The sequence below is a fragment of the Salvelinus alpinus genome, chromosome 5 (assembly GCF_045679555.1).
Source record: "Salvelinus alpinus chromosome 5, SLU_Salpinus.1, whole genome shotgun sequence".
Taxonomy (NCBI): Eukaryota; Metazoa; Chordata; class Actinopteri; order Salmoniformes; family Salmonidae; genus Salvelinus; species Salvelinus alpinus.
This window is the reverse complement of record NC_092090.1, coordinates 46,697,386-46,723,653: the sequence shown is the minus strand read 5'-3', so window position 1 is coordinate 46,723,653 and position 26,268 is coordinate 46,697,386. Positions and strand designations below refer to the sequence as shown.

The 26,268-nt window shown below is 40.7% G+C and overlaps 1 protein-coding gene and 1 long non-coding RNA gene across 2 annotated transcripts; both read right to left on the bottom strand.

Moving 5' to 3' along the window:
* Window positions 1-673: 673 nt before the first annotated feature.
* Window positions 674-1,157, bottom strand: LOC139576271 (uncharacterized). Its single transcript, XR_011675080.1, has 2 exons — window positions 1,048-1,157; window positions 674-957 (listed from the first exon to the last, which is right to left on the bottom strand). It is a non-coding gene; the product is annotated as an uncharacterized lncRNA (long non-coding RNA).
* Window positions 1,158-1,265: 108 nt separating this feature from the next.
* LOC139576270 (fin bud initiation factor-like) lies at window positions 1,266-2,929 on the bottom strand. The gene has a single exon (XM_071402159.1). It carries the CDS (start codon window positions 2,799-2,801, stop codon window positions 2,172-2,174), a length of 630 nt encoding a protein of 209 aa, XP_071258260.1. The 5' UTR covers window positions 2,802-2,929; the 3' UTR covers window positions 1,266-2,171.
* Between the last annotated feature and the right edge of the window lie 23,339 nt (window positions 2,930-26,268).

Below are 26,268 nucleotides of genomic sequence, written 5' to 3'. Positions count from 1 at the left end.
GAATACTCATTATCTTCCGATACTATTTGTTTGCAGGTAGTTTCCATTTGTGTTGAATTGTTTTATGAAAGTGCTTGATGATATACTGTTAGTGTAAGTTTTGCGAGAGAACATTAGTCTTAACTTCTGCTAGAGAACATGTTAACTCATCTCCCCTCAATGCAACAGCAGACAAACTATATTATCCAAGGCCCATGCCTGTCTGTGAGACCAAGACTGCTTTAGTCCACTGAGCAAAAGCTTAGGCATTTGATCTGGGAGCAAACACAAGTCTTCAGGTCACAATTATGAGGTATCATTTCCAGCAAGTCTAGGCTATTCCTCCCTCTTGCAAATGCACACAGACTACTTCCTCATGGGAAAACACCGTGGTGTGTGTGTCTGTGCATACATTTGTGTATGTGCAGTTTACTCACAGAAGTACTCAAAGCCTTGTAATAAAACACTTCTTGGTGGGCATGTAGGGGCACTTTGAAGTAAGCCCTTGCACTCTAAAAATAAAAGGTTCCTGGAGTATCCTTTAGGGGTTTTTCAAATTGAAATTGTGGGGGAACTCCTATAAGTTCTTCGAAGAACCCCTTTTAATGGATCCTTGAAGAACCTTTTGGGTTTCAATTTTTATCTACCCCCAACCATATTATTATTAATAATAATATGCATAACAATAACACAATATTTTAGTTGTCAGTATTTATTATGATTTAAATGGCAAAGCAGAATACAAATATCCAAATATGAGTTAAACTCCCAGCAGAGCCCCAAGTCCAATGGGTATATCCTCTGATGTGTTGATGTCAATGTGTTGATGTTCTCCGTATACATAGCCAGAATGATTTTACAGTGCATGGTGATCAAACAGGTTTCCTGTTATATTCATCAGAGATGTACGGGTGTGAAGTCTGTGAATCCAGAAAATAGCACATGACAGTATTCATACCTTGGATTTTGTTCAGATACCTACAGACACAAAAGTGAGCAGTTCAGTCATCGGCACCCAATACAGCTAGCCTTCAACATATTCTCATAGCATTCAGTACATATTCTTACCTCTTTGTTGATTGATGTCCATTTTCTGTTTTCGAAAGATTTGCACAAATATGAAAAAATAAATGGTATCATCATAAAACAAGATCAATTTAGATCATACAAGAGATAAACCTGTAAAGAGGCAAACTACCATTTGACCTAGAAAGCTGTGCAAATCATTGGTTTCACCAGCTGTAGTTCAGTCTTGTCTATAATAACGAGGTGTCCCAACAACTGAGTAGAACTTCAAACACAAAATCTTTAATTAAAAACGGAACACACAAAACCTTTTAGGAATGTTGCCACAGACATCTGTGTTTGAAGTCCATGAGTGCTGCCTGCAGTCTTAAGTATGTATCATACTTTTTGCCATATATAGAATTTTAAAAAGAAAAACAATATATATTGCAGATATTGAAACATATTAGCCAAAAATAACGAATACAATTAAGCTCTTCTGTCACATAGATATTGACACGCACAGCATTTATTCCAATAACATGCTCTGAACATTTCCCCAAATTATATTGCATTCACAAAATGGCAAAGGGATATACAAATAATAAGTCACAACCTTATATGTTTAACAAAGTCAAGAATTGTTCAAAGTATTATTTAAAGCTCTTGTTAATTGGCCTTACTGTAAAAAGAAAAATGCAAATTGTGATGCATTGTAAACATTTCAATAATTTCCAGCCAAATTCACTCAACTGAAGGCAAGATTTATCAGAGAAATATGCTGCCAAGTAGATTCTGTTGGCTTATGTCACATACTGTATAAATAACACCTGTTGCAACTGTTAGACAACGTCATCGCTATGAATGAATAGTCATCTTTGAAATCTCCGTCAGAGCAAGGCATCGACAATTATCAATCGCAAAGGCATTTTAACGGAACGCCATATTGCAAATGCCCAAATAATGTTAGCACAAGTAAACCTACCTACCCAAAATGAACCGTCAACATTGTCAATTAATTACATTTTACTAGGTCTATTGTATTTTTTGAATAAATAAAACACTGGTATCATATCTGTCTCTGCATGTTTTATCTCTCCGTTAATATAAATATGAAATGAAATTCGACATGACTTCGCCAATATTATTTTCCTCATAGTCTACTTTTACAACTAGGTTTAACCTATTTACCCAAGTTTAACCTTCATGTATTCATTTTTCAGGCGTCCTAATCTGGTCCCGTGACTTCGAATTATGAGAGAGAGAAGCTCGTGTTTATCCTTCAACCCCACAGATATGTCCAGTGTTCCCTTTAGCACGTCCCTTGTGTGGACAACCATGTTCAGAAAGTCGTCGTTTATGCGGTGCTCCTCCTTCAGCTCATTTTGCTGACTCTGTTTGAATTTCACCTCCAGTTCTAACAGAGCCTTTTCAGAGTTTGTAAAAGCCTCGCCAATCTGAGTCGTCTCCCTTCTCAAATATTTTCCATAGCTGTCCTCGCCGTCCAAATCAAAAGAAATACTTTTCCCGATCCCCTCCAGCATTCTGGCCGCGTCTTCGATGTGTCTCTTGATGATCGTGAAATCATCTCGGATGACCGAATCTTGGTCCTCGTCAAGAACGCATTTTCGGTCGTCTGTCATTTTAAAAAGCATTTGACATTTTTCCGGATCATCGTTATTCTCATAGTCGCCGTCTGGCACAAAGTAGTGATGGAACGTGCCGTTAGACATCTCGGGATACAGAGGTCCATTAAAAAACGCACCGCAGAGCGGCAATGAAAACATCCCAATAGCGAGTAGGTGGAGAAAAGCCATCCTATCCACTTCTTGGCAATACGTGAGCAACAGAAGACGCTTTCCTTTATAGCGCAAAAAAAAAGTTATCTAATTCCCTCACCAATCACAAACATTTCCAAACGTGGTATCCAAGAGCTAAAATACCGAAAGTAGCTAGGTGCCCAGTCAGGCTTTGTGATATTTGTAAGTCTACTTTCAGGTCGCTCCTCGTGTAGCCTATGCAGCAAGTGTTGCCAACTATTTTTCAAGGAAAGTAGCTGTTGGTTCAGCCACAGACAGTCACGTGAAAGTTTGGAATACTTTCCCTAAGCTTTACACGGAGAAACCCCAAAGACGTCACGCAGGAGTAATATACCAAACGCACCCAACTGAAATAAATGTGAGAGTGCCCGACGTAGCTTTGTGCCTCAATTTCAAGTTCAACATCTGGATTTCTCAAGCACCGCGCTTGGTTTTGACTGATGATAGCCTACCCCCTCTCAACTCTCAAATTACATCCCTGCTCCGTCACTTAAAAGGAAGCGCAGTTTCAATTGACTGCAGGCCCGGCCCTGGCCGATATGCCGATAAGTAGAATACAGTATCAGTTCACAATACACTTTAAAGTTGAATGAATGCCTATCCATGTGGTAGCCTACTTTTGTAAAAACAGGCAGTTACATTGGCTTTATAGTCCTGATACCTGACAGACTCGAGACTAATTATACTGAACAAAAATTAAATGCAACATGCAACAATTTCAAAGATTTTACTGAGTTACAGTTTATAGAAGGAAATCAGTCATTTGAAATACATTCATTAGGCCCTTTCACATTACTGGGCAGGGGCACCGAATCAGAATCAGTTTGTCCCTACAAAGGGATTTATTACAGGCAGAAATACTCCTCAACACGCCCTCCTCCCCTCCTCAGATTATCCCGCAGGTGAAGAAGCCAGATGCGGAGATCATGGGCTGGCTTGGATACACGTAGTCTGCGGTTGTTAGGCCGGTTGGATGTACTGCCAAATTCTCTAAAATGACATTGGTAGCTTATAGTAGAGAAAAGAACATTCAATTCTCTGGCAACAGCTCTGTTGGATATTCCTGCAGTCAGCATGCCAATTGCACACTCCCTCAGAACTTGAGACATCTCTGACATTGTGTTGTGACAAAACTGCACTAGAGTGGCCTTTTATTATCACCAGCACAAGGTGCACCTGTGTAATGACCAGGCTGTTTAATGTGCCACACCTGTCAGGTCGATGAATTGTCTTGGTAAAGGAGAAATGCTCACGGTGGGACACTGATTTATTTAGAATTCAAGGCGCACTTAACCAACATGGCTACCACAGCATTCTGCAGCGATACGCCATCCCATCTGGTTTGGGCTTAGTGGGACTATCATTTATTGTTCAACAGGACAATGACCCAACACACCTCCAGGCTGTGTAAGGGCTATTTTACCAAGAAGGAGAGAGATGGAGTGCTGCATCAGATGACCTGGCCTCCACAATCCCCTGACCTCAACCAAATTGAGATGGTTTGGGATGAGTCGGACTGCAGAGTGAAGGAAAAGCAGCCAACACGTGCTCAGCATATGTGGGAACTCATTCAAGACTGTTGGAAAAGCATTCCAGGAGGGTGGCTATTTGAAGAATCTCAAATATAAAATATATTTTGATTTGTTTAACACTTTTTTAGTTACTACATGATTCCATGTGTTATTTCATAGTTTTGATGTATTCACTATAATTCTACAATGTAGAAAATAGTAAAAATAAAGAAAAACCCATGAATAAGTAGGTGTTCTAAAACTTTTGACCGGTAGTGTATGAGGAACCAAGTTTGGATAGATTTGAGCCATGTTTTAGATTTTAATTTCAAATTAAAGGGGGTGGAGGGGCAACACCAAGCAGGAACTTAAAGACAAGGCTTGCATCTGCTTAAAGCTATCCAGACTGAAAAAAATATGTTTGTGAATGATGTGACAATGGTGGTAACTGGTTTGTTATCAGAAATCTTAAGTGTTTGTTTGTAGATTCAATTGGTTTCAGAAAAGTAGCTCCTGATTGTGACCAGCATGTGAGGTAATATTGCAGATGTGAAGATCATAGCATGCATATGTCGTTTGGTGCACTCCAGAGGAAGGTAAGGTCTTATAAACCTAAAGTTGGATAATCCAAACTTGACCGTGTTAAGCACCTTCGTCACATGTTTCTTAAATGTCAAGTTGGAGTCCAAAATGACGCCAAGATACCTGAAGTTAGACACAACTTTCAGATTCTTCCCATTAACAAGAACAGCTTGTTGGGAAAAATCTATTAATTTCTTAGAGAAGTACATACAAAGAGTCTTGTTGATATTTAAATGCAGGCAGGAATCAGTCATCCATTTAGAAACGTATACCATAGCTTCAGTTAACTAGTTAACAACTTCTCTATTTTTTGAGTGTACATACAGGACTGTATCGTCTGCATACATCTGTATGTTAATTTGTTGGCAAACAAGTGGAAGATCATTTATATAGATGGTAAACAGAAGGAGGCCTAATATTGACCCTTGTGGGACCCCAATGTTACAGTAAAGAGAATCCGACTGAGTGTCCCCCAGACGAACCCTTTGACTTCTGTTTGTCAGATAGGAATACGTCCAACTAATGGCTTCAGTGGACACATTAAGGGAGGATAGTTTGGATAGGAGAACCTCATGATTCACAGTATCAAAGGCCTTTTTAAGATCCAAAAAGACTGTGCCGACTTCACCACCTATGTCCAGTTTAGATTTAAGCAATGAAGACCCAGTCTGGATACAGAACTTTTCTATCAGCTATTGACAAAGTGGATGCCTCTTTTACCAGGACATTTCAATGTAAGCCAAGACGGAAAACCTCTCTACCATGGCTCAACGAGGACCTCTGGAGGTAGATGAGAGAATGGGATCTTTCCTTGAAAAAAGCCCGAAGTCAAATCTAAATGCCTTTAGCTCATTACCTAAAGCAAGGATATGCATATTCTTGATATCATTTGAAAGGAAACACTTTGAAGTTTGTGGAAATATGAAATTAATGTAGGAGAATATAACACATTAGATCTGGTAAAAGATAATACAAAGAAAAAAACATGTTTTTTTTCTCCATCTTTGAAATGCAAGAGAAAGGTCACAATGTATTATTCCAGGTTAGGCGCAATTTTGATTTTGGCCACTAGATGGCAACAGTGTATGAGCAAAGTTTTAGACTGATCCAATGAACCATTGTATTTCTGTTCAAAATGTTGTATCAAGACTGCCCAAATGTACCTAATTGGTTTATTGATACATTTTCGAGTTCATAACTGTGCACTCTCCTCAAACAATAGCATGGTATTCTTTCACTGTAATAGCTACTGTAAATTGGACAGTACAGTTAGATTAACAATCATTTATGCTTTCTGCCCATATCATATATGTCTATGTCCTGGGAAATGTTCTTGTTACTTACAACCTCATGCTAATCACATTAGCCTACATTAGCTCAACCGTCCCACGGGAGGGACACCGATCCTGTAGAGCAGGGGTCGGGAACCTTTTTGACTAAGAGAGCCATGAAAGCAAAAAAATTGGAAATTTATTTCAGTGAGAGCCATATAATATATTTTAAAAGTGAATTCAACTAAATGTCAGTATAATAAGCCTCTGAATTTATTCTTAAATAATGTTGTTATAATACTCGCTTGCACCCTGCTCAGTAGCTCTTGGCACGCTTTCTTTCTGCTGTCTCCCGCAGGGTATTTTGATGCAAAGGTAGCATGGCGCATGTCGAAGTGCCGCTTTACATTCGACCGTTTCATCGATGTAATTTTGTCATTGCAAATTAGACACACCGCAGAACCTGCTCTCTCCACAAAGGCGAATTCTTCGGTCCATTCGTCCTGAAATGTACGATACTCGTCATCTTTTTTTCTTTTCGCCATCTTCTTCGTCGAAGGGTTAGCTTTGAGCTAATGACCGAGCAGACTGATTCAAAAGGAGGCGTTTACCTGTTTTACCTAGCAACGGCCAACGTAGGCCAGTATCATTTAATTCAAATAATGGACAATTGCTCCTGCAGCCCTGAACAGGACATGAGCAGTGAAAAATCGATGGATGGATTAAAACAAGGAGTTGTAGCGATGAGACAAGATAGTAATTACTAGCGATTGGATACCAGGAAAATTGGGGAGAAAAGGGGATAAAATTTATTTAAAAAAATTAAAAAAATAGAATATTTTGTTTTATCTGCGAGCCAGATGCAATCATCAAAAGAGCCACACCTGGCTCGGGAGCCATAGGTTCCCGACCCCTGCTGTAGAGGTTTTAACAGATCAGACCAGTCAATTTGACTTATAGCTGCATCGTAGTTACTCTGCTCACCTTTCTGGATTTTTTTATCGCACTGTTGCACATTAATATGGTTCTTAAATCTCTTTTTAGTTAGCTTTCTAATCACCAATGTAACATTGTGGTCAGATATGCCAGTTGGTAAGGTAATGGACTTAGTTATTCGATCAGGTCTGTTAGTAAACACCAGATCAATTTGAGTCTGGGATGTCTGTGTTACGCTGGTTGGTCCTTGTATGGTCTGTGGTCTGTGATCTGCAAGTTTTGTTTTCCTAGTTTATATTGAAATTGCCCATGAAGATGATCTACTTCTTATGATCACATTCTTTAAGCATAGCATTTAGATGGTCATAAAATGAGATAGATGTTGGTGGTCGATATAATCCAATAACAGTGAGACACATGAGGGGAGAGGAAGAGATTCAGCCCCATACATTCAAGGTCATTGGCATGTTTCCATATGATAATACGATTGCATTTAAAGTTATCTTTCATGTACATAAGCAGTCCACCCCCTCTGCCCTCTCCTTAGGATATATATATATATATATATATATATATATATATATATATATATATATATGGAATATCCAGGGACATTAAAGACAGAAATAGGCGAAGATTTCTTCAGCCATGTCTCAGAGAAACAGAAAAAAACCAAGATGAGTCATTTAATAAATGTTCTACCTTTTCACTCTTAGAAATAATGCTACGAATATTCAGTTGACTGCCTAATATTCCTCTAGACTTGGAACGAGTGTACCAGAGAACTTTAGCCTGATTAACAGTTTGAAAAAGTTCCATGGTACAATGTTTTCTAATAGCTGGGTTACGGGAATTGAGTTTGTCTCGAAGGTGGGTCTTATTTGGGACATGTATCAAGAGTTTGCATTAAAAAGAGATTATCTGCAGATTGCTCATTCTCTTGAAAAGCCATGTTAGTGACAGAGGTTATGCTCACATACACAGAATATCCTTCTCTGAACCAGATAACCAGATAATATAGGCTATTCAAATATAGATTATTAATGCTGGTTTTACATATTAAACTTTCAAATAACTCTTTGTTGACTGTTGCTGGGTATTATCGGCCACCATCAGCAACGGCCTGTACCCTAAATGCCCTAAGCTCTCTGTCCTGCTAGGTGACAAACTATGACATGCTTAAACCACTTGACTAAGACCTAAAGCAATGGGACTCCCTAAATCTTTCTCAGATTATTACCAATCCCACAAGATATGACTCCAAACACCCAGAAAAGGCTACTCTCCTTGATGTTTTCTTTACAAATAATCCTGATAGGTATCAGTCTGGTGTTTTCTGTAATGACCTTAGTGATCACTGTTTTACAGCCTGTGTTCGTAATGGCTGCTCAGTGAAACGACCTGTCCTGATTTATCATAGACGCTTGCTAAAAAACTTTAATGCACAAGCCTTCCTTCATGATCTGGCCTCTGTAAATTGGTATAGAATCAGCTTGATCCCCTCTGTCGAAAATGCTTGGACCTTCTTTTTAATATTTTCAGTGGTATCGTTAACAAATACGCGCCCACAAAGAAAATTTGAATTAAAAACAGGTTCAACCTCTGGTTCGACAGTGAACTAGCAGAGTTACTCCACCTCAAGAATTCCATTTGGCAAATCGCTCTGCACACGCATACTCAGGCTGACTGGCTCTCGTTCAGGCAAATTAGAAATAAGTGCACTCAGGCTATCCGGAAGGCCAAAGTTAGTTACTTTAAGGAGTAGTTCTCTCTCTGTGGGTCTAACCCCAAGTTGTTCTGGAAAACAGTTAAAGACCTGTAGAATAAACCCTCCTCCTCACAGCTGCCCATGTTCCTTAATGTTGATGATGTGGTTGTTACTGATAAGGAGCACATGGCTGAGCACTTTAATCACCACTTCAGGATTCCTATTTGACTCTGCCATGCCTCCTTGCCCATCCAATATTTCCTCATCTCCCACCCTTTCTAATGCAACTATCCCCGATGCGCCTCCCTCTTTTTCCCATGCCCCGTTACAAAGTTTCTCCCTGCAGGTGGTCACTGAGTCCGAGGTGTAAATGGAGCTCCTTAATCTTGATCCCCAAAAAACATCTGGGTCAGATGGTTTAGACCCTTTCTTCTTTAAGGTGTGACTACTACCTCTGAGGGTTTAGAGCTTGAGGTAGTCACCTAATACAAGTATTTGGGAGTATGGCTAGACGGTACACTGTCCTTCTCTCAGCACGTATCAAAGCTGCAGGCTAAGGTTAAATCTAGACTTGGTTTCCTCTATCGTAATCGTTCCTCTTTCACCCCAGCTGCCAAACTAACCCTGATTCAGATTACCATCCTACCCATGCTAGATTACGGAGATGTAATTTATAGATTGGCAGGTAAGGGTGCTCTCGAGCGGCTAGATGTTATTTTCCATTCGGCCATCAGATTTGCCACCAATGCTCCTTATAGGACACATCACTGCACTATTACTCTGCAAACTGGTCATCTCTGTAGGCCTCACCCCCACCTCCCCATCTGAGATACCTACTGCAGCCCTCATCCTCCACATACAGCACCCATTCTGCCAGTCACATTCTGTTAAAGCTCCCCAAAGCACACACATCACTGGGTCGCTCCTCTTTTCAGTACGCTGCAGCTAGCGACTGGAATGAGCTGCAAAAAACACTCCAACTGGACCGTTTTATTCCAACTCTTCATTCAAAGACTCAATCATGGACACTCTTACTGACAGTTGTGGCTGCTTTGCGTGATGTATTCTTGTCTCTACCTTCTTGCTGTTGTCTGTGCCCAATAATGTTTGTACCATGTTTTGTGCTGCTACCATGTTGTTGTCATGTTGTGTTGCTACCATGCTGTGTTTTCATGTGTTGCTGCCATGCTATGTTGCTGTCTTAGGTCTTTCTTTATGTAGTGCTGTGGTGTCTCTTGTCGTGATGTGTGTTTATATATATATATATATTATATATTTTTTTTAAATCCCAGCCCCCGTCTCCGCAGGAGGCCTTTGGTAGGCCGTCATTGTAAATAAGAATTTGTTCTAAACCAACTTGCCTAGTTAAAATATATTAAAAAATATATATATATATATATATAATATATATATATTAAAATTAAAAAAAACAAAAATAAAAAAATAAAAAAACAAGTAATGAATAATAAACCAAAAAAATTATAATTTCCACCATTCATCAATGAATTCGGTCTGGATGGCTAATTAGGGGAACTTTTCTCCACTTCTCCCAGAATTACATCCTCCATATCAGCCTTTTTTTCTGCAGGTGACCTAACTACAGACTCTAATGGGGAGCTTGGAACCCTGGGCTGCTTGGGTGCTTGTTGAATGTGGATTGTTTGAATGAAGGCCAGCATTTATGTTTGGCTGCCTTGTTTTGTGTTCCGCAGAGAGTTGCACCGCCTTTGGTGTCCCTTACTATCCTCAGAGTTTTCTATTGGATTATAATTGTCACTGGTCTCAGTAGGCACTTTACCAGCTTAATTTTTAGGATTTTTCCTCTTATTCGCCTTGGAATGAGAGGTCATTGTTGTAGACTCTGGCTCACCAGGTACCAACTCCAATGTTTCATTCACTCTGTCTTTGTCCTTGGGAGCTGAGAAATTATGCTCTTCAACCTGTCTCACTTTCTGTCATTTCAGCTGAGATATGTGATACGTCTGCCCTACTCATGGGGACAGGATTGTTGTCCTATATAGTGTGAAAAAGTTGTCTATGCACCTTATGTTGTCCAGTGTAGTACGCCTGTACTCTACCATCCCCTAACCCCCTCTAGCGTGAGATTGTGTCTGCCAGTCCTGTCTACATGCAGGGCCTTGTCCATCATAAAATACTTTGATCCAGTGAGGGCCTATCTTTACAGACCGTGTTATAGGAGTGATTGTTGCTGCTTCAACATATACAAAACGATCTCCATTGGAGCAGTTTGTAAGTTGACCCTTGTATCTTATCATGGGCCTCACTCTCGCCACCACCTTACATACAGCTTTTGCCAGAAACTCAGTCACAACACTATCATCTGCTGATTCAGGTAGTTCTTTAATTATAATTTGAATTGAGTTCGGGTCAGCCATGCGTGACTTCAAACTGAAAGCATTATTCTCTTTGAACATGTTTTCCTTTGATCAGAAGCTTTGCCCTTGCTTCCTTACTAAGAAGATATATATGCCAGAGTGTACGTACTCTGTACTGACCTCAAGTGGTTTGGATGAATTTCATGTATGAGACTGTGGTAGAGCTCTTCCTCAATGGAGTTGGCTATGGCCTCCTCCTTTGTCAGAATTACTCAATCCATCCAATCCAAAACAGTGTCCTTTCGGGGCATTTCGTCTCACGACCTTGTTCCAGGTCTCCATGTTTTTGCATCGCTGGAAATAGCCACAACTACAGCAGCCATTTTAATTGTAGTGTTAATGTTAAAAGTAATTTGTTTAACATTGAAATGTATCAACAAGACTACTCATCATTATATAGTGAGGATATTTCTTACTCAAGAATTGATGAATGGTTGATACTCAAATAGATATTTACTGGATTCAGTTTTCTCCAGCAATTGAAGCTTCTTAGTTGGGCTGAATACTTAGACAAAAGGAGATGTCAAAACATAACAAAACAAAATATGGATATATCTTTCTGGACCTGACAGGCCGGCTGTCTATTTTTAGTATTTTCTACATTGTAGAATAATAGTGAAGACATCAAAACTATGAAATAACACATATGGAATGATGTGGTAACCACACAAGTGTTAAACAAATCAAAATATATTTGATATTTGAGATTCTTCAAAGTAGCCACCCTTTGCCTTGATGACAGCTTTGCACACTCTTGGCATTCACTCAACTAGCTTCATGAGGTTGTCACCTGGAATGCATTTCAATTAACAGGTGTGCCTTGTTAAAAGTTAATTTGTGGAATTTCTTCGAGCACACAGCCATGCAATCTCCATAGACAAACATTGGCAGTAGAATGGCCTTACTGAAAAGCTCAGGGATTTTCAACGTGGCACCGTCATATGATGCCACCTTTCCAACAAGTCAATTCGTCAAATATCTGCCCTGCTAGAGCTTCCCTGGTCAACTATAAGTGCTGTTATTGTGAAGTGTAAATGCCTGGGAACAACAACGGCTCAGCTGCGAAGTGGTAGGCCACACAAGCTCACAGAACGGGACCGCCGAGTGCTTAAGCACATAGTGCGTAAAAATCGTCTGTCCTTGGTGGCAACACTCACTACCAAGTTCCAAACTGTCTCTGGAAGCAACGTCAGCACAATAACTGTTCGTCGGGAGCTTTATGAAATGGGTTTCCATAGCCAAGCAGCCACACACAAGCCTAAGATCACCATGTGCAATGGCAAGCATCAGCTGGAATGGTGGATAGCTCGCCGCCATTGGACTCTGGAGCAGTGGAAACGTGTTCTCTGGAGTGATGAATCACACTTCACCATCTGGCAGTTCGACGGACAAATCACATTTTTGGTGGATACCAGGAAACCGCTACTTGTGCGAATGCGTAGTGCCAACTGTAAAGTTTGGTGGATGAGGAATAATGGTCTAGGGCTGTTTTTCATGGTTCTGGCTAGGCCCCTTAGTTCCAGTGAAGGGAAATCTTAACGCTGCAGCATACATTAGCATTCTAGATGATTCTGTGCTTCCAACTTTATGGCAACAGTTTGGAGAAGGCCCTTTCCTGTTTCAGCATGACAATGCCCCCGTGCACAAAGCGAGGTCCATACAGAAATGGTTTGGACCTTGCTTTAAGATGAGTGTGGATGAACTTGACTGGCCTGCACAGAGCCCTGACCTCAACCCCATCGAACACCTTTGGGATGAATTGGAACGCTGACTGCGAGCCAGGCCTAATCGCCCAACATCAGTGCTCGACCTCACTAATGCCTCTTGTGGCTGAATGGAAGCAAGTCCCCGCAGCAATGTTCCAACACCTAGTGGACAGCATTCCCAGAAGAGTGGAGGCTGTTATAGCAGCAAAGGGGGGACCAACTCCATAATAATTCTCTTGATTTTGGAATGAGATGTTTGATGAGCAGGTGTCCACATACTTTTGATCATCTAGTGTGTGTAAACATATACACTACCGTTCAAAAGTTTGGGGTCACTTAGAAATGTCCTTGTTTTCCATGAAAACATACATGAAAATAGTTGCAAAATGAATAGGAAATATAGTCAAGACGTGGACAAGGTTATAAATAATGAATTTTAATTGAAATAATAATTGTGTCCTTCAAACTTTTGCTTTCGTCAAAGAATCCACCATTTGCAGCAATTACAGCCTTGCAGAACTTAGGCATTCTAGTTGTCAATTTGTTGAGGTAATCTGAAGAGATTTCACCCCATGCTTCCTGAAGGATCTCCCACAAGTTGGATTGATGCGATGGGCACTTCTTACGTACCATACGGTCAAGCTGCTCCCACAACAGCTCAATAGGCTTGAGATCCGATGAATGTGATGGCCACTCCTCTGTCCAGTGTCTGTGTTCTTTGGCCCATCTTAATCTTTTCTTTTTATCGGCCAGTCTGAGATATGTCTTTTTCTTTGCAACTCTGCCTATAAAGCCAGCATCCCGGAGTCGCCTCTTCACTATTGACGTTGTTTTGCGGGTACTATTTAATGAAGCTGCCAGTTGAGGACTTGTGAGGCGTCTGTTTCTCAAACTAGACACTCTAATGTACTTGTCCTCTTGCTCAATTGTGCACTGGAGCCTCCCACTCCTCTTTCTATTCTGGTTAGAGCCAGTTTGCGCTGTTCTGTGAAGAGAGTAGTCCACAGCATTGTACGAGATCTTTAGTTTCTTGGCAATTTCACACAAGGAATAGCCTTCATTTCTCAGAACAAGAATAGAGCTTGCAGACGATAATGGATTACAAAGAGAAACCCGGCCGTGAGATGACCAGTGATGCAAATCAAATGTTATTTGTCATATGCACCGAATACAACAGGTGTAGGTAGACCTTACAGTGAAATGCTTACTTACAAGCCCTTAACCAATGATACTGACAAGTTTCAGGAGAAAGTACTTTGTTTCTGGCCATTTTGATCCTGTAATCAAACCCACAAATGCTGATGCTCCAGATACTCAACTAGTCTAAAGAAGGCCAGTTTTATTGCTTCTTTAATCAGGACAACAGTTTTCAGCTGTGCTAACATAATTGCAAAAGGGTTTTCTAATGAACAATTAGCCAACACAACGTGCCATTGGAACATAGGAGTGATGGTTGCTGATAATGGGCCTCTGTACGCCTACGTAGATATTCTATTAAAAAATCTGCCGTTTCCAGCAACAAAAGTAATTTACAACATTAACAATGTCTACACTGTATTTCTGATCAATTTGATGTCATTTTAATGGACAAAAATGTGCTTATCTTTCAAAAACAAGGACATTTCTAAGTGACCCCAAACCTTTGAACGGTAGTGTATATATAAAGGAAGAGAAGCTTAGGCATAACCCCAGAGAGATAGAGATGTGCCGGTGCCATGCTATGACACCAACATGCATTTCTTTATGTCAGATGGCTACTGCGTCTGCTATACAGACATAGAGTGCAGAAGGAGGATAATTTGTTAATATTCAATCTGAATATGTTGTATAAAGATGAGCATTATATTGTTAGATTATAGGAGTAACTATGGTATGCCTGAAACAGTCTTCCTCATCTCAAGTTCAATTGTCAGAGTCAGTTGGAGCGCCAGGGTGCACTGTCTTCATATCATAGGCCTGCAGTAGCTAAAGCTTAGCCACACCATGGCTATAGCCACACCATACCAAACCTTCACAAACATTTCTAAACTTTATTATGGTGATATCAAAAGTAAGTCCAGCCATTGTTTATAGGGAAAATACAAGCAGAAGAGCAAATGTAAACCAGGGAAAAAATGCAGTACCCTCTCCTGTTCCCTCCCAAAAATGATCCACCCTTCCCCAAGCCCCCCAAAAAGTTTGGCCTCCTCAGTCAATTTCGATCTTTCACTAAAGTAAATTTAAATACATTTGCCAAAGTTATATAATTACTCCTGTCTTTACAGAAATAAATGAAATTATTCAAAATACCCCAACATAAAGCATGACAGCCACAGAGGATCATTAGCTTCTTTAAAAAAAAATTGGTATGGATTGTATCAAATCACAAGCGAGTAGGCCTATGCCTAGTTGGGAAGTCCACAGTTCGGGCAGCACATGTGGCAATAGGCCAAGCTGATTATTGAGTTGCTTTTCAGTGAAAAAAATACATGTGTGAAGATAATGTGTCTTTGGAATATCTCTCTCCAGAATGCACTCAGCTCTTCAGAATGTGTTCAGCTGTCTCCCGCCAATTCTTGTACATTCATTGTTTTATTGTGTGAATTGTTTGCCCTTTGATAGTTTTTTAAATATATAAATTCCCCATTATATACAGTGAACTTAAAGTATTGGGACAGTGACACATTTTTTGTTGTTTTGGCTCTGTACTCCAGCACTTTGAAATAATACAATGACTAAGAGGTTAAAGTTCATACTGTCAGCTTTAATCTGAAGATATTTTTATCCATATCGAGTGAACTGTTTAGAAATGACTGCACTTTTTGTAGATAGTCCCGCCATTTTAGGGGACCAGAGGTTGTGGACAGGTGTCTTTTATACTGATAACAAGTTCAAACAGGTGCCATTAATACAGGTAACGAGTGGAGGACAGAGGAGCCTCTTAAAGAAGAAGTTACAGGTCTGTGAGAGCCAGAAATCTTGCTTGTTTGTAGGTGACCAAATACTTATTTTCCACCATAATTTGCAAATAAATTCATTAAAAATCCTACAATGTGATTTTCTGGAGTTTATTTTCTCATTTTGTCTGTCATAGTTGAAGTGTACCTATGATGAAAATTACAGGCCTCTCTCATCTTTTTAAGTGGGAGAACTTGCACAATTGGTGGCTGACTAAATACTTTTTTGCCCCACTGTATGTGTATTTAAAGTAGTCAAACGTTTAGTATTTGGTCCCATATTCCTAGCACACAATGATTACATCAAGCTTGTGACTCTACAAACATGTTTGGAATCATTTGCTGTTTGTTTCGGTTGTGTTTCAGACTATTTTAGCCTACATGATTTTGTAGGGAACTAATTCACAATATGTGCACCTTGAAGTGAAACATTGATTGTTCCAGTTTAATTCGAAAACAAGTAGGCTTGGGTGTCATTTTTATGACGGATAGACTGAAATGGCAACAAAGTTAAATAATAAATAGGCTTACATTAAAACTTTTACACAAATGTAAGCTTTAGTGCTGAGCGATTAGTGCTTTTTGAGGATGGTTCGGTTTCGGAGAGTCACAGTTTTCGATTTCAGATTTTTTTTACAACATTAGATGCACTATGTATTATGTGGGTTGAATGCTGTAACAAGAGAATAAAACAATTAATACAAGTCCCATGATGGTAGTGACTACCCATTACTACTTAGCAATTATTAACCATCATTTATTTACATTTACTTTAATGAAATATCTCAGTTGTTGTATATATTACATGCTTTATTTGATGACTTTGTTATTTCATTCCAAGTCATCATCTCATCTCTATAGAGCTGCTGCCTATGCTGTCTGACAAAATCACTATTTTAGTAGTTCTTCAAAGTAAATAAGGCCTACTTTTATAACTGCTGAATACCAACTATCAATCACTTAGATAATGTATTTTCAGGTAGCGATACCGAGCTAAGCAGCTGCTCTCTATCCCTCTCGACTGCAGTCTCTCCTTTCCCTCTCCGTGTTTGCCCCCAGGGTTATGTAGGTTACTTTCTAAATGTAATCCGTTACAGTAACTAGTTACCTGCCCACAATTGTAATCAGTAGCGTAACTTTTGGATTACCCAAACTCAGTAACGTAATCGGATTACTTTTAGATTACTTTTAGAAATCATCAAATCAAATCAAGTTTATTTTATATAGCCCTTCGTACATCAGCTAATATCTCGAAGTGCTGTACAGAAACCCAGCCTAAAACCCCAAACAGCAAGCAATGCAGGTGTAGAAGCACGGTGGCTAGGAAAAACTCCCTAGAAAGGCCAAAACCTAGGAAGAAACCTAGAGAGGAACCAGGCTATGAGGGGTGGCCAGTCCTCTTCTGGCTGTGCCGGGTGGAGATTATAACAGAACATGGCCAAGATGTTCAAAATGTTCATAAGTGACAAGCATGGTCAAATAATAATCAGGAATAAATGTCAGTTGGCTTTTCATAGCCGATCATTAAGAGTTGAAAACAGCAGGTCTGGGACAGGTAGGGGTTCCATAACCGCAGGCAGAACAGTTGAAACTGGAATAGCAGCAAGGCCAGGTGGACTGGGGACAGCAAGGAGTCATCATGCCCGGTAGTCCTGACGTATGGTCCTAGGGCTCAGGTCCTCCGAGAGAGAGAAAGAAAGAGAGAAGGAGAGAATTAGAGAGAACCAAGATTTTCAAAATGTTCATAAATGACAAGCATGGTCAAATAATCATCAGGAATAAATGTCAGTTGGCTTTTCATAGCCGATCATTAAGAGTTGAAAGCAGCAGGTCTGGGACAGGTAGGGGTTCCATAACCGCAGGCAGAACAGTTGAAACTGGAACAGCAGCAAGGCCAGGTGGACTGGGGACAGCAAGGAGTCATCATGCCCGGTAGTCCTGACGTATGGTCCTAGGGCTCAGGTTCTCCGAGAGAGAGAAAGAAAGAAAGAGAAGGAGAGAATTAGAGAGAGCATACTTAAATTCACACAGGACACTGGATAAGACAGGAGAGGTACTCCAGATATAACCAACTGACCCTAGCCCCCCGACACATAAACTACTGCAGCATAAATACTGGAGGCTGAGACAGGAGGGGTCAGGAGACACTGTGGCCCCATCCGATGATACCCCCGGACAGGGCCAAACAGGAAGGATATAACCCCACCCACTTTGCCAAAGCCCAGCCCCCGCACCACTAGAGGGATATCTTCAACCACCAACTTACAATCCTGAGACAAGGCCGAGTATAGCCCACAAAGATCTCCACCACAGCACAAACCAAGGGGGGGCGCCAACCCAGACAGGAAGATCACGTCAGTAACTCAACCCACTCAAGTGACGCACCCCTCCTAGGGACGGCATGAAAGAGCACCAGTAAGCCAGTGACTCAGCCCCTGTAATAGGGTTAGAGGCAGAGAATCCCAGTGGAGAGAGGGGAACCGGCCAGGCAGAGACAGCAAGGGCGGTTCGTTGCTCCAGAGCCTTTCCGTTCACCTTCACACTCCTGGGCCAGACTACACTCAATCATATGACCTACTGAAGAGATAAGTCTTCAGTAAAGACTTAAAGGTTGAGACCGAGTCTGCGTCTCTCACATGGGTAGGCAGACCGTTCCATAAAAATGGAGATCTATAGGAGAAAGCCCTGCCTCCAGCTGTTTGCTTAGAAATTCTAGGGACAATTAGGAGGCCTGTGTCTTGTGACCGTAGCGTATGTGTAGGTATGTACGGCAGGACCAACTCGGAAAGATAGGTAGGAGCCCATGTAACGCTTTATAGGTTAACAGTAAAACCTTGAAATCAGCCCTTGCCTTAACAGGAAGCCAGTGTAGGGAAGCTAGCACTGGAGTAATATGATCAAATTTCTTGGTTCTAGTCAGGATTCTAGCAGCCGTATTTAGCACTAACTGAAGTTTATTTAGTGCTTTATCCGGGTAGCCGGAAAGTAGAGCATTGCAGTAGTCTAACCTAGAAGTAACAAATGCATGGATTAATTTTTCTGCATCATTTTTGGACAGAAAATTTCTGATTTTTGCAATGTTACGTAGATGGAAAAAAGCTGTCCTTGAAACAGTCTTGATATGTTCGTCAAAAGAGAGATCAGGGTCAAGAGTAACGCCGAGGTCCTTCACAGTTTTATTTGAGACGACTTTACAACCATCAAGAGTAATTGTCAGATTTAACAGAAGATCTCTTTGTTTCTTGGGACCTAGAACAAGCATCTCTGTTTTGTCCGAGTTTAAAAGTAGAACGTTTTCAGTCATCCACTGCCTTATGTCTGAAACGCAGGCTTCTAGCGAGGGCAATTTTGGGGCTTCACCATGTTTCATTGAAATGTACAGCTGTGTGTCATCCGCATAGCAGTGAAAGTTAACATTATGTTTTCTAATAACATCCCCAAGAGGTAAAATATATAGTGAAAACAATAGTGGTCCTAAAACGGAACCTTGAGGAACACCGAAATGTACAGTTGATTTGTCAGAGGACAAACCATTCACAGAGACAAACTGATATCTTTCCGACAGATAAGATCTAAACCAGGCCAGAACTTGTCCGTGTAGACCAATTTGGGTTTCCAGTCTCTCCAAAAGAATGTGGTGATCGATGGTGTCAAAAGCAGCACTAAGGTCTAGGAGCACGAGGACAGATGCAGAGCCTCGGTCTGACGCCATTAAAAGGTAATTTACCACCTTCACAAGTGCAGTCTCAGTGCTATGATGGGGTCTAAAACCAGACTGAAGCATTTCGTATACATTGTTTGTCTTCAGGAAGGCAGTGAGTTGCTGCGCAACAGCTTTTTCAAATTCTTTTGAGAGGAATGGAAGATTCGATATAGGCCGATAGTTTTTAAAATATTTTCCGGGTCAAGGTTTGGCTTTTTCAAGAGAGGCTTTATTACTGCCACTTTTAGTGAGTTTGGTACACATCCGGTGGATAGAGAGCCGTTTATTATGTTCAACATAGGAGGGCCAAGCACATGAAGCAGCTCTTTCAGTAGTTTAGTTGGAATAGGATCCAGTATGCAGCTTGAAGGTTTAGAGGCCATGATTATTTTCATCATTGTGTCAAGAGATATAGTACTAAAACACTTAAGTGTCTCTCCCGATCCCAGGCCCTGGCAGAGCTGTGCAGATCCAGGACAGCTAAGCCCTGGAGGAATGCGCAGATTTAAAGAGGAGTCCGTAATTTGCTTTCTAATGATCATGATCTTTTCCTCAAAGAAGTTCATGAATTTATTACTGCTGAAGTGAAAGCCATCCTCTCTTGGGGAATGCTGCTTTTTAGTTAGCTTTGCAACAGTATCAAAAAGAAATTTTGGATTGTTCTTGTTTTCCTCAATTAAGTTGGAAAAGTAGGATGATCGAGTAGCAGTGAGGGCTCTTCGATACTGCACGGTACTGTCTTTCCAAGCTAGTCGGAAGACTTCCAGTTTGGTGTGGCGCCATTTCCGTTCCAATTTTCTGGAAGCTTGCTTCAGAGCTCGGGTATTTTCTGTATACCAGGGAGCTAGTTTCTTATGACAAATGTTTTTCGTTTTTAGGGGTGCAACTGCATCTAGGGTATTGCGCAAGGTTAAATTGAGTTCCTCATTTAGGTGGTTAACTGATTTGTGTCCTCTGACGTCCTTGGGTAGGCAGAAGGAGTCTGGAAGGGCATCAAGGAATTTTTGTGTTGTCTGAGAATTTATAGCACGACTTTTGATGCTCCTTGGTTGGGGTCTGAGCAGATTATTTGTTGCGATTGCAAACGTAATAAAATGGTGGTCCGATAGTCCAGGATTATGAGGAAAAACATTAAGATCTACAACATTTATTCCATGGGACAAAACTAGGTCCAGAGTATGACTGTGGCAGTGAGTAGGTCCAGAGACATGTTGGACAAAACCCACTGAGTCGATGATGGCTCCGAAAGCCTTTTGGAGTGGGTCTGTGGACTTCTCCATATGAATATTAAAATCACCAAAAATTAGAATATGATCTGCTATGACTACAAGGTCCGATAGGAATTCAGGGAACTCAGAGAGGAACGCTGTATATGGCCCAGGAGGCCTGTAAACAGTAGCTATAAAAAGTGATTGAGTAGGCTGCATAGATTTCATGACTAGAAGCTCAAAAGACGAAAACGTATTTTTCTTTTTTTGTAAATTGAAATTTGCTATCGTAAATGTTAGCAACACCTCCGCCTTTGCGGGATGCACGGGGGATATGGTCACTAGTGTAACCAGGAGGTGAGGCCTCATTTAACACAGTAAATTCATCAGGCTTAAGCCATGTTTCCGTCAGGCCAATCACATCAAGATTATGATCAGTGATTAGTTCATTGACTATAACTGCCTTTGAAGTGAGGGATCTAACATTAAGTAACCCTATTTTGAGATGTGAGGTATCACGATCTCTTTCAATAATGGCAGGAATGGAGGAGGTCTTTATCCTAATGAGATTGCTAAGGCGAACACCGCTATGTTTAGTTTTGCCCAACCTAGGTCGAGGCACAGACACAGTCTCAATGGGGATGGCTGAGCTGACTACACTGACTATGCTAGTGGCAGACTCCACTAAGCTGGCAGGTTGGCTAACAGCCTGCTGCCTGGCCTGCACCCTATTTCATTGTGGAGCTAGAGGAGTTAGAGCCCTGTCTATATTGGTAGATAAGATGAGAGCACCCCTCCAGCTAGGATAGAGTCCGTCACTCCTCAGCAGGTCAGGCTTGGTCCTGTTTGTGGGTGAGTCCCAGAAAGAGGGCCAATTATCTACAAATTCTATCTTTTGGGAGGGGCAGAAAACAGTTTTCAACCAGCGATTGAGTTGTGAGACTCTGCTGTAGAGCTCGTCACTCCCCCTAACTGGGAGGGGGCCAGAGACAATTACTCGATGCCGACACATCTTTCTAGCTGATTTACACGCTGAAGCTATGTTGCGCTTGGTGACCTCTGACTGTTTCATCCTAACATCGTTGGTGCCGACGTGGATAACAATATCTCTATACTCTCTACACTCGCCAGTTTTAGCTTTAGCCAGCACCATCTTCAGATTAGCCTTAACGTCGGTAGCCCTGCCCCCTGGTAAACAGTGTATGATCGCTGGGTGATTCGTTTTAAGTCTAATACTGCGGGTAATGGAGTCACCAATGACTAGGGTTTTCAATTTGTCAGAGCTAATGGTGGGAGCCTTCGGCGTCTCAGACCCCGTAACGGGAGGAGTAGAGACAAGAGAAGACTCGGCCTCAGACTCCGACTCACTACTTAATGGGGAAAACCGGTTGAAAATTTCTGTCGGCTGAATGAGCGATACCAGTTGAGCATTCCTACAGCATTTCCCTCCAGAAGCCATGAGAAAGTTGTCCGGCTGCGGGGACTGTGCGGGGGGATTTATACTAACGTTACTATCTGTACTTACTGGTGGCACAGACGCTGTTTCATCCTTTCCTACACTGAAATTACCCTTGCCTAACGATTGCGTCTGAAGCTGGGCTTGCAGCACAGCTATCCTCGCCATAAGGCGATCGTTCTCCTGTATATTATGAGTACAGCGACTGCAATTAGAAGACATCATGTTAATGTTACTACTTAGCTTCGGCTGTTGAAAGTGCTGACGAACCATGTCCAGATAAAGCGTCCGGAGTGAAAAAGTTGAATGAGGGAAAAAGAAGAAGACAACAATGTATGTTACCAATTGAACGACATCTATTGCAGGATAAATCAATGTTAAAGTTTACATAGCTGGCCATATATGGATGTAAAATGTTACTCTATGGGTTGGTTATGTAGGCTTCTAATACGATTAAATGATATCTTTATATTATAAACCCAAGTATATCAGAATTCCAGTCATTCCAAAAAATGTCATGCGCCTTGATCTTCAAGAATAGGACTTGGAGATATGGAAGTATAGATTAGCCAAATTGTTTTACCTGAGCATAACCCCAAAACTAAGGACTTATTAGCCAGCCCTACTCTGTTGTTTATGATTTTGTTGTCATGGAGGACTGATTGGGATCATTGATTCGAGTTGAAAAATAAACGCTGCGCTCATGGCATGGCATGCTTTGAGCACTACGGAAAAGTACTATTTACATGTGAAAAATGAATGCCATATGCTGCATTTGCTGTAGGCCTATTGTTGACCTTTTTGTTAATGACACTTTGATGTCTTGATAATATGCAGCTGTTTAAAGGGCAAATCCACAGATGATACAATAACAAAACGGTCGCCCCGCCTCTGTTTTGGTAAAAAGCTGAAGGATGGGCCTGGAGAAATGTAACCATTCTCAGATTAATAGACAGAGAAATGGATGCAAGGACTGACCATCCATGATATCAAAATGATTGTCTTAACCATGTTAAGAGGCTGTATACAGTGTTAGTTTACATTTACAATGTTTACAAACATTGGAGAAAAACAAGCTTATATTTTGGGTTCTCATGGAGTGTGACAGTTGAACTAAGCTCATGAGGCATTTATAAATTATATTCTTCAAGAATGAAGGCATATATATATATATATATATATATAATTTATAAGTCCAAAAATGGATGTAGTAACTACCGATTGTCCCTTTAAGTCTATCAAAAGTGTGCAAGTTTGAGCATGTGTCCATTAGGCCTATGGATTTTTTTTTTTAGCAGCATGAATTAGATTGAGCAATAAAAGCCACACTTCCATAGGCTGGGATCCGCACTATGCAACTGTTGCAAGAGCACATTTTTCACTGGCTGTAGACTGGTTTCAAAAACAATGATTGATAGGCAGCTTAAACTTCTTGAATTCAACCATTACAGGGTTCAAAAACACATTTAGATTTGTGAACAGCTATCCATAACAACCACAATCTGTAAAGCGCAAAAAGCTAAATGAGAGAGCAGCAGTGTGATTCACATCAATGTGCTATGTAGAAGACATAGCTTGGACTGTAGCCTACAAAAGCCTATTTCTGCTCTTTTCCCGCAATCCATCAAACACATTTGGTGTGTCATCATAGGGGTTTCTGATTTGTGGTCAGACTCGCTCAACTTTCATTCACAAACATCCTTTCTGAATTTAAAAGTAGTCTCGAAGTAATCATCTAGTTTTTCAAAAGTATACGTAATCTGATTATCACGTGTTAGGGAAGATCCAGATGCAGACAGTGTCGAAGTAACAAAAATGTATTAATAGAATAGGGGGTAGGCAAAACGACAGGTCAAAGGCAGGCAGAGGTTGGTAATCCAGATCAGAGTCCAAAAGGTACAGAACGGCAGGCAGTTTCAGAGTCAGGGCAGGCAGAGGTCAATAATCCATTGTGGTGTGACAAGGTACAGAACAGTAGGCAGGCTCAGGGTCAGGGCAGGCAGAATGGTCACAACTGGGAAAACTAGAAAACAGGAACCAGAAACAGACAGTAGCAAGGGGAAACCCGCTGGTAGGCTTGACAAACAAAACAAACTGACAACAGACAAACAGAGAACACAGGTATAAATACACTGGGGATAATGGGGAAGATGGGTGACACCTGGAGGGGGTGGAGACAAGCACAAAGACAGGTGTAACAGATCAGGGTGTGACACTGATTGCAATATTTTTGCTGGTAACATAACAGATTACAGTTAACGCTTTTTTGTAATCCCTTACATGTAATGGATTACATGTAATCTGTTACTCCCCAACACTGTCTGCCCCACACTAACCTAAAGTAGCAGGCATAAAAGAAACACACAGGCTGGACAAGTAGGAGCCCAATGGATTATGGTCATTGTAATTAATTACCACATTAAATAAAGCAGAATATTTGCCCGTTGGAAACTATATCTCCCTAACTCATCGCACATTTCGGGCTTGATCTGATTTATCTCTAGAGAAACTGTGCAATGTGCGCATTGAGCTCACAGAAAAAAAATGAACGAAAGGGAATTCAAATAGTCAATTAGTTGTTTAAAAACTGAAAATTAACTGAAATTACATTTACATTTAAGTCATTTAGCAGACGCTCTTATCCAGAGCGACTTATGGGCTTAAACTTCAACTTGAAATGTTGCTTAATCGCTCAGCACTAGTAAGCGTAGACTCAAGTATCCACGTTTACAAAGCCACCCTCACCAAAAGTAATTCCCATGAACTACAGGCCACCTGTCATTTCCATCACCTGTCAGTACTGCACATGCAGCCTAAAACGGGCATGACTGGTTCCTATTTTTGAGTGAGTGAAAAAAGACAAAACAGTTTAGCTTATGTCTCTAATAGATGTGTTACATAAAGAGTACATCTGAAAATAATTGTGAACATTTTGAACATGGAGTAGCATAATAAAAGTTTGTCGCCACACTGCTCAACATTTGATGGCAACTAATCTATATTGAAGACAGTTATCATCAACAATATACTGTACCTCTATCAATTTCATATTTATGGTAGTATTGTTTTCGTTAAATTTCTACACAGGGTGAACAGACCGATTGCAGCGTGGCTTTATTTTCTTCTTATGTCGATATTATATTGATACAATTTTTTTACGATAAATATGTACCATATTAGACTGTGCCGATTCTAGTCAGTAATGTCCAGTGGAAAAGTGGTTAACCACAATTTTTAAAATTGGAACATTTTCATTCAACATTTTTGTACCACGTTGTCATTCAAGATGGCTATAAAACCTTGAACAATGGCTAAAGTTGGTCACGGAACATGAACCCACATGTCCAACACATGGTGACATGGTATTTAAGGAAATGATGACTGCTTATTGCTTTTATAAAGCAGGAAATTACTATACAGTTGAAGTTGGAAGTTTACATACACCTTAGCCAAATACATTTAAACTCAGTTTTTCCCAATTCCTGACATTTAATCCTCGTAAAAATTCCCTGTCTTAGGTCAGCATCACCACTTCATTTTAAGAATGTGAAATGGCAGAATAATATGAGAGACAATGATTTATTTCAGCTTTTATTTCTTTCATCACATTCCCAGTGGGTCAGAAGTTTACATACACTCAATTAGAATTTGGTAGCGTTGCCTTTAAATTGTTTAACTTGGGTCAAACGTTTCGGGTAGCCTTCCACAAGCTTCCCACAATAAGTTGGGCAAATTTTGGCCCATTCCTCCTGACAGAGCTGGTGTAACTGAGTCAGGTTTGTAGGCCTCCTTGCTCGCACACGCCTTTTCAGTTTTGCCCACAAATGTTCTATAGGATTGAGGTCAGGGCTTTGTGTTGGCCACTCCAATACCTTGACTTTGTTGTCCTTAAGCCATTTTGCCACAGCTTTGTAAGTATGCTTGGGGTCATTGTCCATTTGGAAGACCCTATTTTCCATTTGGAAGACCCTATTTGCGACCAAGCTTTAACTTTCTGACTGATGTCTTGAGATGTTGCTTCAATATATCCACATAATTTTCCTACCTCATG

Bases quoted from the DNA above. Each gene is read 5' to 3' on its own strand.
- LOC139576270 (XM_071402159.1), bottom strand. From the start codon at position 2,801: ATGGCTTTTCTCCACCTACTCGCTATTGGGATGTTTTCATTGCCGCTC.